Genomic DNA, 20,878 nt, shown 5'->3' on the forward strand with positions numbered 1-20,878 from the left:
GGGATGGGATGAGATGGGATGAGATGAGATGAGATGAGATGAAACCAGACCAGACGAGATGATGGGATGAGATGAGATGGGATGAGATGGGATGAGATGAGATGAAACCAGACCAGACGAGATGATGGGAGGAGATGAGATGGGATAGGATGAGATGAGATGAAACCAGACCAGACGAGATGATGGGATGAGATGAGATGGGATGGGATTGGATGAGATGAGATGAAACTAGACCAGACGAGATGATGGGTTGAGATGAGATGGGATGGGATGGGATGAGATGAGATGAGATGAGATGAGATGAGATGAAACCAGACCAGACGAGATAATGGGATGAGATGAGATGGGATGAGATGAGATTAGATTAGATGAGATGAGATGGGATGGGATGGGATGGGATGGGATGGGAGGGAATGGGATCAGATGGGATGGGATGAGATGAGATGAGATGGGATGGGATGGGAGGGGATGAGTTCAGATTGGATGAGATGAGACGAAACGAGATGATGAGATGAGATGGGATGAGATGGCATGGGATGAGATGGGATGGGATGGGAGGGGATGAGATGGGATGGGATGAGATGAGATGAGATGGGATGGGATGGGATGAGAGGGGATGGGAGGGGATGAGTTCAGATTGGATGAAACCAGACCATCATCTCGTCTGGACGAGATGATGGGATGAGATGAGATGGGATGAGATTAGATTAGATGAGATGAGATGAGATGAGATGGGATGGGATGGGAGGGGAGGGGAAGGGAGGGGATGAGTTCAGATGGGATAGGATGAGATGAGATGAGATGAGATGGGATGGGATGGGAGGGGATGGGAGGGGATGAGTTCAGATTGGATGAGATGAGACGAAACGAGATGATGAGATGAGATGGGATGAGATGGCATGGGATGAGATGGGATGGGATGGGAGGGGATGAGATCAGATGGGATGGGATGAGATGAGATGAGATGGGATGGGATGGCATGGGATGGGATGAGATGGGAGGGGAGGGGATGGGAGGGCATGAGTTCAGATTGGATGGGATGAGATGAGATGGGATGGGATGGGAGGGGATGGGAGGGGATGAGTTCAGATTGGATGAGATGAGACGAAACGAGATGATGAGATGAGATGGGATGAGATGGCATGGGATGAGATGGGATGGGATGGGAGGGGATGAGATCAGATGGGATGAGATGGGATGGGAGGGGAGGGGATGGGAGGGGATGAGTTCAGATTAGATGGGATGAGATGAGATGGGATGGGATGAGAGGGGATGGGAGGGGATGAGTTCAGATTGGATGAGATGAGACGAAACGAAATGATGAGATGAGATGGGATGAGATGGGATGGGATGGGAGGGGATGAGATCAGATGGGATGGGATGGGAGGGGATGAGATCAGATGGGATGGGATGGGATGGGAAGGGAAGGGAGGGGATGAGTTCAGATGGGATGGGATGAGATGAGATGAGATGGGATGGGATGGGAAGGGAAGGGAGGGGATGAGTTCAGATTGGATGAGATGAGACGAAACGAGATGATGAGATGATATGAAACCAGACCAGACGAGATGATGGGATGAGATGAGATGGCATGGGATGGAATGAGATGGGAATAGATGGGAAGGGAGGGGAGGGGATGAGTTCAGATTGGATGGGATGGGATGAGATGAGATGAGATGAGATGGGATGGGATGGGAGGGGATGAGATCAGATGGGATGGGATGAGATGAGATGAGATGGGATGGGATGGCATGGGATGGGATGGGATGGCATGGGATGGGATGAGATGGGAGGGGATGGGAGGGGATGGGAGGGGATGGGAGGGGAAGAGTTCAGATTGGATGGGATGAGATGAGATGAGATGGGATGGGATGGGAGGGGATGGGATGAGATGGGATGAGATGGGATGGGATGGGATGGCATGGGATGGGATGAGATGGGAGGGGAGGGGATGGGAGGGGATGAGTTCAGATGGATGGGATGAGATGAGATGAGATGGGATGGGATGGGAGGGGATGGGAGGGGATGAGTTCAGATTGGATGAGATGAGATGAGATGAGATGAGATGAGATGGGATGGGATGGGATGGGATTAGATTAGATGAGATGGGATGGGATGGGATGGGAGGGGATGGGATGGGAGGGGATGAGTTCAGATTGGATGAAACCAGACCATCATCTCGTCTGGACGAGATTATGGGATGAGATGAGATGGGATGAGATGAGATTAGATTAGATGAGATGAGATGGGATGGGATGGTATGGGATGGGAGGGGAGGGGAGGGGATGAGTTCAGATTGGATGAGATGAGACGAAGCGAGATGATGAGATGAGATGGGATGAGATTGCATGGGATGAGATGGGATGGGATGGGAGGGGATGAGATCAGATGGGATGGGATGAGATGAGATGAGATGGGATGGGATGGGATGGGAGGGGAAGGGAGGGGATGAGTTCAGATTGGATGAGATGAGACGAAACGAGATGATGAGATGATATGGGATGAGATGGGATGGGATAGGATGAGATGAGATGAAACCAGACCAGACGATATGATGGGATGAGATGAGATGGGATGGGATAGGATGAGATGGGATGGGATGAGATGAGATGAAACCAGACCAGACGAGATGATGGGATGAGATGAGATGAGATGGGATAGGATGAGATGAGATGAAACCAGTCCAGACGAGATGATGGGATGAGATGAGATGGGATGAGATGAGATTAGATTAGATGAGATGAGATGGGATGGGATGGTATGGGATGGGAGGGGAGGGGAGGGGATGAGTTCAGATTGGATGAGATGAGACGAAGCGAGATGATGAGATGAGATGGGATGAGATTGCATGGGATGAGATGGGATGGGATGGGAGGGGATGAGATCAGATGGGATGGGATGAGATGAGATGAGATGGGATGGGATGGGATGGGAGGGGAAGGGAGGGGATGAGTTCAGATTGGATGAGATGAGACGAAACGAGATGATGAGATGATATGGGATGAGATGGGATGGGATAGGATGAGATGAGATGAAACCAGACCAGACGATATGATGGGATGAGATGAGATGGGATGGGATAGGATGAGATGGGATGGGATGAGATGAGATGAAACCAGACCAGACGAGATGATGGGATGAGATGAGATGAGATGGGATAGGATGAGATGAGATGAAACCAGTCCAGACGAGATGATGGGATGAGATGAGATGGCATGGGATGGGATGAGATGGGATGAGATGAGATGAGATGAGATGAAACCAGACCAGACGAGATGATGGGATGAGATGAGATGGGATGAGATGGGATGAGATGAGATGAAACCAGACCAGACGAGATGATGGGAGGAGATGAGATGGGATAGGATGAGATGAGATGAAACCAGACCAGACGAGATGATGGGATGAGATGAGATGGGATGGGATTGGATGAGATGAGATGAAACTAGACCAGACGAGATGATGGGTTGAGATGAGATGGGATGGGATGGGATGAGATGAGATGAGATGAGATGAGATGAGATGAAACCAGACCAGACGAGATAATGGGATGAGATGAGATGGGATGAGATGAGATTAGATTAGATGAGATGAGATGGGATGGGATGGGATGGGATGGGATGGGAGGGAATGGGATCAGATGGGATGGGATGAGATGAGATGAGATGGGATGGGATGGGAGGGGATGAGTTCAGATTGGATGAGATGAGACGAAACGAGATGATGAGATGAGATGGGATGAGATGGCATGGGATGAGATGGGATGGGATGGGAGGGGATGAGATGGGATGGGATGAGATGAGATGAGATGGGATGGGATGGGATGAGAGGGGATGGGAGGGGATGAGTTCAGATTGGATGAAACCAGACCATCATCTCGTCTGGACGAGATGATGGGATGAGATGAGATGGGATGAGATTAGATTAGATGAGATGAGATGAGATGAGATGGGATGGGATGGGAGGGGAGGGGAAGGGAGGGGATGAGTTCAGATGGGATAGGATGAGATGAGATGAGATGAGATGGGATGGGATGGGAGGGGATGGGAGGGGATGAGTTCAGATTGGATGAGATGAGACGAAACGAGATGATGAGATGAGATGGGATGAGATGGCATGGGATGAGATGGGATGGGATGGGAGGGGATGAGATCAGATGGGATGGGATGAGATGAGATGAGATGGGATGGGATGGCATGGGATGGGATGAGATGGGAGGGGAGGGGATGGGAGGGCATGAGTTCAGATTGGATGGGATGAGATGAGATGGGATGGGATGGGAGGGGATGGGAGGGGATGAGTTCAGATTGGATGAGATGAGACGAAACGAGATGATGAGATGAGATGGGATGAGATGGCATGGGATGAGATGGGATGGGATGGGAGGGGATGAGATCAGATGGGATGAGATGGGATGGGAGGGGAGGGGATGGGAGGGGATGAGTTCAGATTAGATGGGATGAGATGAGATGGGATGGGATGAGAGGGGATGGGAGGGGATGAGTTCAGATTGGATGAGATGAGACGAAACGAAATGATGAGATGAGATGGGATGAGATGGGATGGGATGGGAGGGGATGAGATCAGATGGGATGGGATGGGAGGGGATGAGATCAGATGGGATGGGATGGGATGGGAAGGGAAGGGAGGGGATGAGTTCAGATGGGATGGGATGAGATGAGATGAGATGGGATGGGATGGGAAGGGAAGGGAGGGGATGAGTTCAGATTGGATGAGATGAGACGAAACGAGATGATGAGATGATATGAAACCAGACCAGACGAGATGATGGGATGAGATGAGATGGCATGGGATGGAATGAGATGGGAATAGATGGGAAGGGAGGGGAGGGGATGAGTTCAGATTGGATGGGATGGGATGAGATGAGATGAGATGAGATGGGATGGGATGGGAGGGGATGAGATCAGATGGGATGGGATGAGATGAGATGAGATGGGATGGGATGGCATGGGATGGGATGGGATGGCATGGGATGGGATGAGATGGGAGGGGATGGGAGGGGATGGGAGGGGATGGGAGGGGAAGAGTTCAGATTGGATGGGATGAGATGAGATGAGATGGGATGGGATGGGAGGGGATGGGAGGGGATGAGTTCAGATTGGATGAGATGAGACGAAACGAGATGATGAGATGAGATGGGATGGGATGGGATGGGATTAGATTAGATGAGATGAGATGGGATGGGATGGGATGGGATAGGATGGGATGGGAGGGGAGGGGATGAGTTCAGATTGGATGAAACCAGACCATCATCTCGTCTGGACGAGATGATGGGATGAGATGAGATGGGATGAGATGAGATTAGATTAGATGAGATGAGATGGGATGGGATGGTTGGGGATGGGATCAGATGGGATCAGATGGGATGAAATGAGATGAGATGAGATTGGATGGGATGGGAGGGGATGGGAGGGGATGAGTTCAGATTGGATGAGATGAGACGAAACGAGATGATGAGATGAGATGGGATGAGATGGCATGGGATGAGATGGGATGGGATGAGATGATGAGATGATATGAAACCAGACCAGACGAGATGATGGGATGAGATGAGATGGCATGGGATGGGATGAGATGGTATGAGATGGGATGGGAGGGGAGGGGATGGGAGGGGATGAGTTCAGATTGGATGGGATGGGATGGGATGGGATGGGATGGGATGGGAGGGGAGGGGATGGGATCAGATGGGATGGGATGAGATGAGATGAGATGAGATGGGATGGGATGGGAGGTGATGGGAGCGGATGAGTTCAGATTGGATGAGATGAGACGAAACGAGATGATGAGATGAGATGGGATGAGATGGCATGGGATGAGATGGGATGGGATGAGATGAAATGGGATGGGATGGGATGGGATGGGATGGGATGGGATGGGATGGGATGGGAGGGAAGGGGATGGGATGGGAGGGGATGAGGTCAGATGGGATGGGCTGTAGATGAGATGGGATGGGATGGGAGGGGATGGGAGGGGATGAGATCAGATGGGATGAGATGAGATGAAACGAAATGATGAGATGAGATGGGATGAGATGGCATGGGATGAGATGGGATGAGATGGCATGGGATGGGATGGGATGGGATGAGATGAAATGAAACCAGACCAGACGAGATGATGGGATGAGATGAGATGGGATGGGATGGGATGGGATGAGATGGGATGGGATGAGATGAGATGAAACCAGACCAGACGAGATGATGGGATGACATGAGATGAGATGAGACGGGATGAGATGATGGGATGAGATGAGATGAGATGGGATGAGATGGGATGAGATGGTATTGGACGAGACGAGATGTTGGGATGAGATGAGCAGAGGTGTAAAGTAACGAATTACATTTACTCACCTTACTGTAATTTAGAAGTTTTTTGTGTACTTTGTAATTTAGTAGTTTTTGAAATGGGTAATTTTACTTTTACTTAAGTAGATTTTGACTGAAGTATTGTACTACTACATTGGAAATTACGTCCGTTACTGAGTAAAAAAAGTTCAAGGGGCAAGGCAATTCTCACTGCAGTGGTAGATGCTACATAGAGTGGATGACGTTCCCTCACGTGCACGTTCAACATATGAAAATTGATCGTAAAGTTCACTGTTCGCGAAAAATATGCGCGACATGCACAACACTGCACAGGGAGCCACTGCAGAGTGGCTGAAGAGGCGCCCGCAGCTGAAGAGCCGCGGGTTGCCGACCCCTGGCTCCGGCGAAAGAGCGATTTGTTTACTGCTCCGCCGTTAAAGAGATGCGGACGTCAAAGCATTAGTTCGGCTATAATATTAGTTCATCCTCGCATTTTCCCCTCACGGTCGCGCGCCCCCACCTCGATGGAGCGCACCACACAGTTTGAGAATCACTGTACTACACAGGGCCGGCCCTAGAACATTTGGGGCTCTATGCAAGCTTCACTCCTGGCGCGCATCCCCCCCCCCCCCCCCCCCCATTAAAAAAAAATCGCAACGACATGGTGCAAGCATTCGATTTAGACAGCGTCTCTCCTCAGGCAAGGAAAACAAACCGTAACGTTTTAGCTAGACCTCAGATAATATGAAAGTGTTCACCATTCAAATTCATTATTTGTCATTAAGTTGCGTTCAGTTCAACGTTCTCATAAAAATTAAAGTGTTCAATGAACACGTTCTGTTGAAACTCAATAGCCTACTGGCCTACCTGCCTCGGCCATCAGCGAGTGACTCTTCAGCTGTGCTGGATTGCTGTTCACTGCAAAGCGAGCCCGGATGAGTTCTACTCACCTTGAAAATCAGCTGCTGCTTAAACTCAACAAGAAGTTTGTAAACTAGTGCTCAAAAGGTCGACCAAAGTTTAACCAAAAGTTTAAATATACAGTGGGACAGCGGCATTTTAATTTTTATTTTAGCTGTCATGTGGTTCATGTCTTGACATGTCCTCCCAAAAGTTATTAAATGTTGACATGTTAAATGTTTGACATGTTTAATGTCATTGCACTTATATTTGTAAAGATTCTCCTTTAATTAAAAATAACTGTTTTTGGATTGGATTTAGGACCCGTTGTCCTTTTTTGCACTGTATAGGAGCGGCCCCCATTAATTTGTTGGAAGTAACTAAGTAACTTTTACTCAAAGTACATTTTAAATGAACTACTTTTTACTTTTACTTGAGTAGATTTTTAGATGGGTACTTTTACTTGTACTTAAGTAAAATTTCATCAAAGTAAAGGTACTTTTACTTGAGTACAATATTTCCGTACTTTTTACACCTCTGGAGATGAGATGAGATGAAGATGAGGAAATAACAATAAAATGATTCCCTTTCTCGCTTGTTCCTCGATCACACTGACTGTTCTGTCAGCTCATATAACCTCAGTATTTGAATTTACCTGTCTCTATCCTGTCCTCCCTATGTTTCTTGCTGTCTTCAGAGAGGACAGCTGCAAGGTTTAGAGGGAAATGTATCAGCTGAACATTCATCTCGTGTGCCATTATGGTCCTTTCCTAGATTTACTGCACTGTTGAGCTTTGTCGTTCATGTGATTACTCTTAAAGAATAACTTACCTTTTAACTCCACCGTCTTTATATAAAAGGAAACTTCAAGGGATTCATTAACCAAATAATTCTTTGAAGTCAGTTTGTTCCAATGTAAGCGTCAGTGTTCATAGATTCCTTTGATGTCGTAGACTGTTGCTAAAATGGAAGATTTATACGATTTGAAGAGAAGAGTGATAGCACCACCTACTGCCAAAAGGAGGTAATGCCTCGTTTGACATCTTTAATTTGATGTACATTAAATCTCAGTTTTTTTCTCCATCCACATGATTTTTATGGACGACTATTATGGCCAAGCAGGCGGAGTAAACAGAAGATTTCTTTTTTTAATACTTCATGTTGAGAATAAAGTCAACGTGTTAAGAAAAAAGTCAAAATGTCAAGAATAAGGTCAAACTTAATCAGAGAAAATTTATTTTTTCATATCATATATCGAGAATACAGTTGAAATGTCAAGCATGAAGTCGAATAGTCAGGAATGAAGTTGAACTAAATCAGAGGACATTTCTTATTTAATATTGAATATTGCAAATTATGAAAAAATGTCATTTAAAAAGTTGAAATGTCCTACCACAAGTCAAAGGAGCTTTGTTTTTCAATATTGCAAATACAGCCCAAATGTCAAGACTAAAGTCAAACTGAAAAGAGTTGGAATGATGATAATAAAAAAAAGAAAGTTTAAATTTGAAATTAAAGTCAATTTTGTACGAATATATCAAACTACTAATGTTAATGCATATGACGGCCTCTACAAACTACCTTGTTGAAATGGATGAGTGAAATTTTTCTTCAGACTCACTACGCCTCTTTCTTCAGTAACAGGAATATTATGTGTCTTAGTAGAGAAACACAGTGTGATAATCAGTAATAGGTCTTTGAAGAGATTATGCACAAAACGTGTTTGTTCAGAGGGAGAAGCCACACAAGCTTGGACAGATGGAACAACTGGATTTGATCATGGACCAGGGGAGTTTACTTTATTTTCAATATTTCCACTTTATTCTTTAAAATGCAAAAAAATTCTCTTCTACTAATTTAAGTCTTTTTTTATTTCAATATTATCATATAAGCATTTAATTCAACTAAAAAATGTAAAAACCTTAAAACATTTTTAAGGTACCTTATACCTGGCTCTAATACTCTTCCATAGTTTAAATTTTTACAAATAATATCGTTTTTGCATTTCTTTCCTTTTTTGCAGTTCTCTTTTCGACCATTAGAGGGATGTCTAAATCCATTTCCATGGGAACCTCTCGGGAAGTAAACAGAAGTTGTTTGTTGCCTTTGACGAAAAGCCCACAGGTTTAAGGTTCGGATTTCTGACCATGGAGAAGATAAGTCTCGATAAATCAGCCTTGGAAGCGGTGGATGAGTACTGCGAGTACAGAAGGTTTGTCTCAATATCAGACTGGGGGCTTTTAAAGTAGATCTTGGCTTTAATAACCACTGGAGGGTTTAAAGTTATATTTCAAATAATAGTCTTTACTGTATCTAATAGTGGTTTGTCTTTGTAAGGATTGTTGGTGATGATGATGGAGGAAGGCTGATGAGCCCAGAGCAGTATGAGGAGTACAAGAGGACGGTCCTCCCTCACCGCATGAAGAACAGACTGTTTGTGAGCTTTGGGATGCCTGATGGTATCGACTGCAAACTGATTGGTCCAGAGACTCAGTGCTTCTGCTCACATAGGTACTGCAATACACTATAACACATTAAATGAGACGTCCCTCTCCATGTCATGATGTCGTCTAGGTACAAGCAACATAAGACAGAGTTTGAGGTGGTCCCCTCTGAGCGGCCTCTGGCTCTACCGTGTCAGGTGAGGGGATGTCGCTGTCCTGCCTTTCAGTATGTTCCTCGAAATGGGCCAAACCCAGTCCGCTGCAGGTGTAAGCACTTACCTCAGGACCACAGGGAAGCCATGGGACACCTGTGCAAGAAGTGTGAGTCCGAAAATGGCATAAACTAGCAGAAATTATCTCTTAACTGGGAATAATCTTATATACAGCTAGTGTTAAAGGTAATTTTCACATACCTGATTCTTGATAAAAAAAAAACTACAGGCAGATCCTGCTCTGGGTTCCAGAGCACCTTCACCTGTGGGTGTGGTCAACCCAGCTCTGCCCACCAGACCCTGGTGAGAACAACTTTAAACACAGGATCTTTCTTTAGATAACTTCAAAAAATTGCAATGCCCTCAGGCTTTATTTCACTTTGCAGGTTGAGACAAAATCGGAGAGGGAGGCACGGGGTCGGCCTGTGGGCAGGGATGTCCCCTACGCTGCCATGGGGGGGCTGACGGGGTTCAGCTCCCTCCTGGACGGCTACCTCGACCTGGAGGCCTGTGGCTCAGGTACCTGTTTATTTGACAACCTCTACAATAGAAGCTACAATAACAGATCCATCTTAAAAATGGTTGTGTGTAGGATGAGAGAAGAGCTTTGTTGTCAGTCTGGTATCATGAGTCTGGAACATTCCTTGCACATGTGGTCACATGGAGCAACATCAGCTCGCAGGCACAACGGATACCAGTCAGGCTAATTCTCAGCTCAGGCTTTCTTCCATTCATCAGGCCTCTGTAAAGACGGAAACATAGTGGACGTGTGGGCTTGCATTGGACAAAAGGTGAAGGAAGTTCCACTACGAGGCATGTGGGGGCAGCAAAGAGCAGCGCAGCATCAGTACTGGATAAACAGATTATGGATACAAAAAGGATTATGCTATCTTAAAACGACAAAAAAAATGCTGTCAGAAAGCCAACGTGAGTTCATTATTTCTAATGGCTTCCTCAACGTTTGAGGGGTCATTTTCACTTCCTCTGAGAACCCAGGGCAAATGTAATTAATGACTGAACGTGCGACATTAATTACATTTATCATCCATTCGCGTGTAGTTCATTATGCATGATTTAATATGCTTTTGACTGATTATGCCACGATTTGGCTCTTGCTATCCTCACACAAAGGTGCTGAGGTAAGAGACTAAAATCTCACATGAAAATATCCTGAATGAGACTCGCTCCCAAACATCCTTCAGAAGCTCAGGTCTGTTGTAACCGCCATTTTCTTTTGTTTTAGGGTTTTAGGGTAATTGGAGGTGGATGAATTGAAAAAAACTGACATTCTGTAAAATATGAATATGTGCTAGGTGGTGCACATGAATGGTTTTAGTCACCGTTTCACATCAGGGGCAATTTTGTAATCACATACTTAAAATATTGAATAAGCTCCCTATCTGTGAGCAACCCAGTCTCATCAGAAAATGTTCAATGGCAACGTTGGTCCACTTGGACCGACGTTACCATCTCACAATCTGGCCTCTCAGATTGTGAGATGGTAACATTTAGTCCTCCCATTGTTTTGCATTGGCGTGTTCTCACGTCACGTGACTCTCAAGCTCCCGTCTGCGGAGAGGAAAAAATGGCGGAGATTCCTTGTTTTTTCAGATAAAAATATAATTTTGTAACTTAGTTTGGGCATAAAAATACATTCTGACACCATTTCTAGCGAGAAATGTGGTCTTTGCTTCCACAGTCTTCAGCCAGTTCGTGCTTATGATAAATATTTTAATAGTTATCACGCATGTTTTTATCGTTGCTATGATGGTTGCCATGGCACCACGGGCGCAGCTTGGTGTTTAAATCACAGTCCCTGCGTGGTGTCCTTCAGTGATCGTGAATGTTATTCATGTTATATAATAGTAATATTTGAGGCTAGATTACATCTCTAATGACAAGGATCATGCGAGTCTGTTTATACCGAGGCCGGCCCGAGTGCGCGACCGGCCCGAGTCCGCGAGCCGAGCGGCCCGAGCGGCGCGAGCCGAGCGGCCCGAGTGCGCGAGCGGACCGAGTGCGCGAGCGGACATGACGTGTGGCTGTCGTAAAAACCCTATTTGTAAACAACCAGCCCTTTAACTCGGGACTGCGTCATAAACACGGCGCGCTTGGAAGACCACGATGTCATCTTCCTTCTGTCAGGTAAGTAGTTTATTGTTTTTAAAGATCGTTACGATCTAGGTTTACAGTCCGAGTGCGGAGAGAGTCCGTCAATCCACACTATGGACGCTGTTCATCAGCTAATACGCCATTGTTAGCCACATGCTTCAGCCCACGGTAGCCTGTGCTACCTGGGAGGTGAATACATGGTTGTTGAAAGCAGTTCAAGACGCTTAGCTCATCATTGAGGGACGCTACAATATAAATATAAACATGAATTTGATTTATGAATGCTTTAGATTAATAAGGAGTGTATTTGTCTACCATTACTCCACAATATCAGGTCAATTTGGTTTAATGTATAGTATGCACTATGACAATAATGTTTCCATGTTATGGAGTTGCGATTCATTTTATAAAACAATTGCTATGTTCTGTTTTTTAATCAAGGAGGATCCAAGTGAAGCTACAGGAGTTTCATTAACGTCAACAACTTGGACCAAACAGTTTGTTTTGCTTGATGAAGAGCAGGAAGGGCAGCCTGGAGAGAAAGAGAAGCCGGGTTGAGCCCACTACCATCATCCACGTACCACGAGGAAGATGAGGGAGAGAAATGATCCTACCATTAAAGAGGTACTTTTAAGTTACATACCAGAAAAAACATTTTATATAATTTGCCAAATATACATTTTTATTAAATCCCCAAAGTACACTTGCTGAAATACAAGTTAATATCACACTGAAAGAATTTTGATCAATCATGCTTCCCTGCTGTGATTGTTTAACTAGGAAAACAACTTTTTCCACAGGAAGGCAAGTAAATTTAAGGAATACATGTGCAAAGTTTTCCTCTGTTATGTATAATGATGACCCCCATCAAACATAATGTTAGCAATATTTACACCTTTTAATTTATACTGTTTATTTCTGTCTACATGTGTGAATTTGCCTTCATTAGTTTCAGAAAAGAGCGATGATGTATCGGTCAGTGGGCGGCAGCACGAGACTCCGCAAACTAGTCTGTAAGCAAAGCAGACGAAGGCATCGAGGTTGCGGCCTGCCATCATTGTTATTTTGCTTAAGGGACTGAATATGTTTCATGTAGAAATATTAGCATTTCCCTTATATCTACCAAAACTGCTTGTTTCACAGACTGCAGTTTTGTTTTGATCCGATGTGGTGTGCAAATACAACCGTATCTGCAATGGGTTGTGGGGCATTAACATTTGTAACTCTAATTTTGTTTTGACAGACTGTGAAAAGAACGTTGAGAACATCACCACTCTACAGGAAGACACAGTCCAGTAATGGGTGTCAGAAGTTCAGTAGTGAACGACAGGTACTGTGGAAAAATATGTGTCATTGTTGTACAATGTCCTTTGACTCTGTTTAAACAAGGTTAACACAAAAAGGTTTGATTGTAAACTGATATCAGTATGAATTCATGTTATTCTCCTCGTCAAAAGAAACAAACAATCCAAATTACCTGCAGAAAGCCCTTGATGGACGCTTCAGCTGCATCGTCAGACTGGTGAGACAGCAAGATGCCAACTTTAATGCCAATTTATTTGTGTAACATTCTGTGACCAAATGTATAGATAACTTTTTGTAGATTGTAAAAATAGATAACCCATTTATTACAAAAAAACTACACTAGAATTATCGCACTGCGTTGTATGACTCCGCTAACCAGAGCAGTGTCCGTCTACATATTTCTACATATTTTCTCTCATATAAATGACACTGTATCTCTTGACAACTGAAACCATAAGATGAGGTCAGTGTGGCCTTGACCTTTTTACTTTAAGACAAATACAAAGTTAGACAATCCGAAAACATGCAGTTATGCCTCCGGCGACTCGCTATTGCAGAGGCATTAAAACCGTAGTGTAGTAGATTGGATTTTATTGGTGTTACATTGGACATCTTGTATGGGTACACCAAAAAATATATTTGGTTTCACATTCTAGATGGCAATAAGCAGAGTCATCAACTCAGGAAAAATATTTCTGTAGAAAAGAAAGCCTTGTATGTGTGTATGTATACATACACACAAACGCACAATTGAGACGTTTTTGTCTTTTATCATATATTCTCAGGCAGTACTGATGCATTTACTGAGAGGGGACGTGAGGGCCTACTCTGCGTGCTCAGAGTTCAAGCCCAGCAGGCTGCAGCGGGCCTGACATATTCTGGAACAGCAGCACAGTCTTTGGATGACTCCTCTGAAGATGAAAACATGGCGAGGTACTTCTCCACTGATGAAGAACTGTGAGGGCTGTGATTAGCTACACTCTCTTGCTACAATGCTACTCATGCTACTCCCTGGCAGCCTTAGGAAGGCATTAGCTTGCTGTGTGGTAGCTGTTAGCTTCAGCATTTTTAGTTTTTAGTGGCCTGTCTGATGTTTATGTTAAAAAAAAATCAGAGGGAACCATCTTCATAATTTAACACTATGGTTTGTTTGTGTCCTTCAGTTCTTCTCAAGAGAAGCAGTACAGGTGTGCCTCAGCTCCACGGTCCCTCCTGCAGCCTCCGCTCCTGATGCTAACCTCATGTCTCCATCACACCAAGCAGCAGACCTGGATTGACAGACCTTTCTCCAGAGCTGCCCCCTCCCTCTGAAACCCCCCTCTCCAAAACACTATTTGTGTAGTTTTTAAAGTATTTTTTGCATGAGAATTGTTGATCATAACATTTCCAGCAGATGCCTTAATATAATGTTTGTGCACAATAAATGACATTGATCATAACATAATGGTATTTCCTTGCACTTCTACACCATGATATTGTCAGATAAGATGCTGATTACATTAAAGCAGTGAATGCTCTGCTTTAAGCAACATAAACACACAATGATTCAATGGATCTGAAGTAGAATGGGCACATTACATTCTGTAGAGAATGCCTCAGTTATGGAAGTCAGAAAATAACTTTCTTTATCTGAGGTTCCAGTCATTTATAGTCACAGCAAAGCACACAGGTCTGGTTGTCTAAGTGGCGCCCATATCATATTGTTTAAGATGTGTAACATCAAGTTTGTGTTTCAGTGCAAAATTAGTCATTAGTCAAGAGTTCACCTTCTTCTTTACACTAAAATTAGGTGACCCAGATGTTTCACAATGCAATCTGATAAGGTCTTATGAGAAACATTCTTAACATTAAAGAAATCAACACAGAGGATAGCAATATCTGTTTGACTTTAATCCGTAGCTGATAATCAGCGGCCTGACTTATTCAAACACATTAATACTACAATGAATAAGGCAGGGGTTTTCCATCAGAAATCATTTCTGGGACATTAATTTAAAAGATCTCCAGTATAAGCAAATGTATTCTAAAATTGGTTTATATCCAAGTGTGAGGCTGTCCTGGCACATGGAAATAAGATATATATATATTGTTTGTATTAGCTTTCCCTCAGTTTAGTACTTGCACTTCTTGAAAAGCTCTATATAAATAAGATGTATTAATGTTTATACATTGCCCTCTAGTATATGTTTTCCTAAAAGTCACTGTAGATACAGAAATAACAGTATGGTTCAGGTGACAGTAAGTGGAAGCTGAAGGTAATTTCCATGTGCTCAAGAGAAACATAACGTGACAATATAGTTGATTTCTGATAGAAGGCCCTGCCTCATTCATTGTAGTATTAATGTGTTTGAATAAGTCAGGCTGCCGATTACCAGCTACTGATTAAAGTCAAACAGATATTGCTATCCTCTGTGTTGATTTCTTTAATGTTAAGAATGTTTCTCATAAGACCTTATCAGATTGCATTGTGAAACATCTGGGTCACCTAATTTTAGTGTAAACAAGATGGTGAACTCTTGACTAATGACTAATTTTGCACTGAAACACAAACTTGATGTTACACATCTTAAACAATGATATGGGCGCCACTTAGACAACCAGACCTGTGTGCTTTGCTGTGACTATAAATGGCTGGAACCTCAGATAAAGAAAGTTATTTTCTGACTTCCATAACTGAGGCATTCTCTACAGAATGTAATGTGCCCATTCTACTTCAGATCCATTGAATCATTGTGTGTTTATGTTGCTTAAAGCAGAGCATTCACTGCTTTAATGTAATCAGCATCTTATCTGACAATATCATGGTGTAGAAGTGCAAGGAAATACCATTATGTTATGATCAATGTCATTTATTGTGCACAAACATTATATTAAGGCATCTGCTGGAAATGTTATGATCAACAATTCTCATGCAAAAAATACTTTAAAAACTACACAAATAGTGTTTTGGAGAGGGGGGTTTCAGAGGGAGGGGGCAGCTCTGGAGAAAGGTCTGTCAATCCAGGTCTGCTGCTTGGTGTGATGGAGACATGAGGTTAGCATCAGGAGCGGAGGCTGCAGGAGGGACCGTGGAGCTGAGGCACACCTGTACTGCTTCTCTTGAGAAGAACTGAAGGACACAAACAAACCATAGTGTTAAATTATGAAGATGGTTCCCTCTGATTTTTTTTTAACATAAACGTCAGACAGGCCACTAAAAACTAAAAATGCTGAAGCTAACAGCTACCACACAGCAAGCTAATGCCTTCCTAAGGCTGCCAGGGAGTAGCATGAGTAGCATTGTAGCAAGAGAGTGTAGCTAATCACAGCCCTCACAGTTCTTCATCAGTGGAGAAGTACCTCGCCATGTTTTCATCTTCAGAGGAGTCATCCAAAGACTGTGCTGCTGTTCCAGAATATGTCAGGCCCGCTGCAGCCTGCTGGGCTTGAACTCTGAGCACGCAGAGTAGGCCCTCACGTCCCCTCTCAGTAAATGCATCAGTACTGCCTGAGAATATATGATAAAAGACAAAAACGTCTCAATTGTGCGTTTGTGTGTATGTATACATACACACATACAAGGCTTTCTTTTCTACAGAAATATTTTTCCTGAGTTGATGACTCTGCTTATTGCCATCTAGAATGTGAAACCAAATATATTTTTTGGTGTACCCATACAAGATGTCCAATGTAACACCAATAAAATCCAATCTACTACACTACGGTTTTAATGCCTCTGCAATAGCGAGTCGCCGGAGGCATAACTGCATGTTTTCGGATTGTCTAACTTTGTATTTGTCTTAAAGTAAAAAGGTCAAGGCCACACTGACCTCATCTTATGGTTTCAGTTGTCAAGAGATACAGTGTCATTTATATGAGAGAAAATATGTAGAAATATGTAGACGGACACTGCTCTGGTTAGCGGAGTCATACAACGCAGTGCGATAATTCTAGTGTAGTTTTTTTGTAATAAATGGGTTATCTATTTTTACAATCTACAAAAAGTTATCTATACATTTGGTCACAGAATGTTACACAAATAAATTGGCATTAAAGTTGGCATCTTGCTGTCTCACCAGTCTGACGATGCAGCTGAAGCGTCCATCAAGGGCTTTCTGCAGGTAATTTGGATTGTTTGTTTCTTTTGACGAGGAGAATAACATGAATTCATACTGATATCAGTTTACAATCAAACCTTTTTGTGTTAACCTTGTTTAAACAGAGTCAAAGGACATTGTACAACAATGACACATATTTTTCCACAGTACCTGTCGTTCACTACTGAACTTCTGACACCCATTACTGGACTGTGTCTTCCTGTAGAGTGGTGATGTTCTCAACGTTCTTTTCACAGTCTGTCAAAACAAAATTAGAGTTACAAATGTTAATGCCCCACAACCCATTGCAGATACGGTTGTATTTGCACACCACATCGGATCAAAACAAAACTGCAGTCTGTGAAACAAGCAGTTTTGGTAGATATAAGGGAAATGCTAATATTTCTACATGAAACATATTCAGTCCCTTAAGCAAAATAACAATGATGGCAGGCCGCAACCTCGATGCCTTCGTCTGCTTTGCTTACAGACTAGTTTGCGGAGTCTCGTGCTGCCGCCCACTGACCGATACATCATCGCTCTTTTCTGAAACTAATGAAGGCAAATTCACACATGTAGACAGAAATAAACAGTATAAATTAAAAGGTGTAAATATTGCTAACATTATGTTTGATGGGGGTCATCATTATACATAACAGAGGAAAACTTTGCACATGTATTCCTTAAATTTACTTGCCTTCCTGTGGAAAAAGTTGTTTTCCTAGTTAAACAATCACAGCAGGGAAGCATGATTGATCAAAATTCTTTCAGTGTGATATTAACTTGTATTTCAGCAAGTGTACTTTGGGGATTTAATAAAAATGTATATTTGGCAAATTATATAAAATGTTTTTTCTGGTATGTAACTTAAAAGTACCTCTTTAATGGTAGGATCATTTCTCTCCCTCATCTTCCTCGTGGTACGTGGATGATGGTAGTGGGCTCAACCCGGCTTCTCTTTCTCTCCAGGCTGCCCTTCCTGCTCTTCATCAAGCAAAACAAACTGTTTGGTCCAAGTTGTTGACGTTAATGAAACTCCTGTAGCTTCACTTGGATCCTCCTTGATTAAAAAACAGAACATAGCAATTGTTTTATAAAATGAATCGCAACTCCATAACATGGAAACATTATTGTCATAGTGCATACTATACATTAAACCAAATTGACCTGATATTGTGGAGTAATGGTAGACAAATACACTCCTTATTAATCTAAAGCATTCATAAATCAAATTCATGTTTATATTTATATTGTAGCGTCCCTCAATGATGAGCTAAGCGTCTTGAACTGCTTTCAACAACCATGTATTCACCTCCCAGGTAGCACAGGCTACCGTGGGCTGAAGCATGTGGCTAACAATGGCGTATTAGCTGATGAACAGCGTCCATAGTGTGGATTGACGGACTCTCTCCGCACTCGGACTGTAAACCTAGATCGTAACGATCTTTAAAAACAATAAACTACTTACCTGACAGAAGGAAGATGACATCGTGGTCTTCCAAGCGCGCCGTGTTTATGACGCAGCCCCGAGTTAAAGGGCTGGTTGTTTACAAATAGGGTTTTTACGACAGCCACACGTCATGTCCGCTCGCGCACTCGGTCCGCTCGCGCACTCGGGCCGCTCGGCTCGCGCCGCTCGGGCCGCTCGGCTCGCGGACTCGGGCCGGTCGCGCACTCGGGCCGGCCTCGGTATAAACAGACTCGCATGATCCTTGTCATTAGAGATGTAATCTAGCCTCAAATATTACTATTATATAACATGAATAACATTCACGATCACTGAAGGACACCACGCAGGGACTGTGATTTAAACACCAAGCTGCGCCCGTGGTGTCATGGCAACCATCATAGCAACGATAAAAACATGCGTGATAACTATTAAAATATTTATCATAAGCACGAACTGGCTGAAGACTGTGGAAGCAAAGACCACATTTCTCGCTAGAAATGGTGTCAGAATGTATTTTTATGCCCAAACTAAGTTACAAAATTATATTTTTATCTGAAAAAACAAGGAATCTCCGCCATTTTTTCCTCTCCGCAGACGGGAGCTTGAGAGTCACGTGACGTGAGAACACGCCAATGCAAAACAATGGGAGGACTAAATGTTACCATCTCACAATCTGAGAGGCCAGATTGTGAGATGGTAACGTCGGTCCAAGTGGACCAACGTTGCCATTGAACATTTTCTGATGAGACTGGGTTGCTGTGAGACACACATTATTTGTTTGTTACCGTCGCATCTGATTTCTCTGCTCCATCTCTTCCAGATCAACACACAGAAGACAGCTGTCTGCAGACCAGCTCAGCATCAAGGGTTAACCAACCATCAACAATCAAGAAGAAACACAACCATTAGGAGGAAAACCATATGGGAGATGTCATCAGCGTTGGACTTCGTGTTGTTTGTGTTTTTTTGTCGTGAGCCGTTTGTCCTAAAACTTGAAATTGTCAGGTTGGCTAAATAATGTTGAGCATGTGTTGTTTAGGATATCGACTGGCACATATGGAATTTACAGTAGCTCACATCGCTGATACCCTTTTGCAGTTTTCTGAAAGTGCCTCATCTCCTCATACGTGTTCCATAAATTGGTCAGTTTACACATCTGTTTGTGTGATCGATGTTCTTTTAAGCCGCCCACTCAACACGTCACCAAAATAACATCAAAACCACACATGCTACGAGCAGCGTTTTTTAATTTGCGGATAGATGCATTGTCCCCGATTGATTAATCCCATTCCTCACGGCAGATCAGCGGTGATGAGAGCTGATTTAATCCACGCGGTAAATAAGGTTTGAAGGAGGTTTGGTTTGTCTGATTGGCGGCCCACTTTCCTAAGTCTTTTTTAATGTGCAAAATACATTTAACGGGGATCTGAGTGGGGATTCACACCCACTCATGTGTTCCCACTGTGCAGACGTGCAAGTCACACTGGATCAGCATCCACACTGGGGCTGACCAGTGCATCTCAAGTCACCTGTGTAGTAGTGTATAACCTGAGGGAATGAGGGGTGTTTTTACTTGTACTTCTATCTTTGTGAGGACCAGTTTGAGCTGTAAACCTGATGAAGTGAGGACATTTCCACCAGTGTTCACTTTCTAAAATAAATCAGAGGGGTTGGTTGAATTTGTTTTATGGTTAGAATTTGGCTGTGATGGTTATGGTTAATTTAAAGGGCCTGGGATGGCATTATATCAATGAGTGTCAGACTGAGATAGAAGTACAAATAAGTGTGTGTGTGTGTGTGTGTGTGTGTGTGTGTGTGTGTGTGTGTGTGTGTGTGTGTGTGTGAGCTGAACAGGTGGTCTTAAGGGTAAGGAAGTAGGGCTACGCCTGAGGCACGCCATGGATGCACCTGGGTCCCCTCTGAAATCTGACACTTCAAATCCACCGCGTATCGATGACGACTGTGGCATCAGGTTGCCACAGCATAAAGCAGCTACACACAAATTCACAGCCGCAATCACACTTTAAACCAATCATGTTTCCCATTCACGACTCCG

At 43.7% G+C, this 20,878-nt stretch overlaps 1 protein-coding gene and 2 long non-coding RNA genes across 5 annotated transcripts in view; 2 read left to right on the forward strand and 1 right to left on the reverse strand.

Moving 5' to 3' along the window:
- Positions 1–19,878, forward strand: part of fam221a (family with sequence similarity 221 member A) — a 34,992-nt gene extending 15,114 nt beyond the window's left edge. The window contains exons 2-7 of the mRNA XM_053447137.1: positions 9,247–9,435; positions 9,561–9,734; positions 9,798–9,988; positions 10,109–10,182; positions 10,266–10,398; positions 19,643–19,878. Of these exons, the coding sequence (XP_053303112.1) occupies positions 9,371–9,435; positions 9,561–9,734; positions 9,798–9,988; positions 10,109–10,182; positions 10,266–10,398; positions 19,643–19,731 (726 nt within the window). The 5' untranslated portion in view covers positions 9,247–9,370 and the 3' untranslated portion in view covers positions 19,732–19,878. The remainder of the gene's footprint in view (positions 1–9,246; positions 9,436–9,560; positions 9,735–9,797; positions 9,989–10,108; positions 10,183–10,265; positions 10,399–19,642) is intronic.
- LOC128461947 (uncharacterized) lies at positions 11,918–14,689 on the forward strand. 2 transcript variants are annotated; one of them, XR_008342311.1, is made up of 5 exons: positions 11,918–12,024; positions 12,433–12,615; positions 13,235–13,513; positions 14,082–14,229; positions 14,460–14,689. It is a non-coding gene; the product is annotated as an uncharacterized LOC128461947 (long non-coding RNA). The 2 variants fall into 2 exon arrangements; XR_008342310.1 differs by lacking the exons at positions 14,082–14,229; positions 14,460–14,689 and having other exon boundaries at positions 13,235–14,061.
- On the reverse strand, positions 16,157–18,952 carry LOC128461946 (uncharacterized). Of its 2 annotated transcripts, XR_008342309.1 has the most exons (5): positions 18,841–18,952; positions 18,250–18,432; positions 17,352–17,630; positions 16,636–16,783; positions 16,157–16,405 (listed from the first exon to the last, which is right to left on the reverse strand). It is a non-coding gene; the product is annotated as an uncharacterized LOC128461946 (long non-coding RNA). The 2 variants fall into 2 exon arrangements; XR_008342308.1 differs by lacking the exons at positions 16,157–16,405; positions 16,636–16,783 and having other exon boundaries at positions 16,791–17,630.
- Positions 19,879–20,878: the final 1,000 nt, after the last annotated feature.

This window comes from Pleuronectes platessa, chromosome 18 (genome assembly GCF_947347685.1).
Source record: "Pleuronectes platessa chromosome 18, fPlePla1.1, whole genome shotgun sequence".
NCBI classification, from domain to species: Eukaryota; Metazoa; Chordata; class Actinopteri; order Pleuronectiformes; family Pleuronectidae; genus Pleuronectes; species Pleuronectes platessa.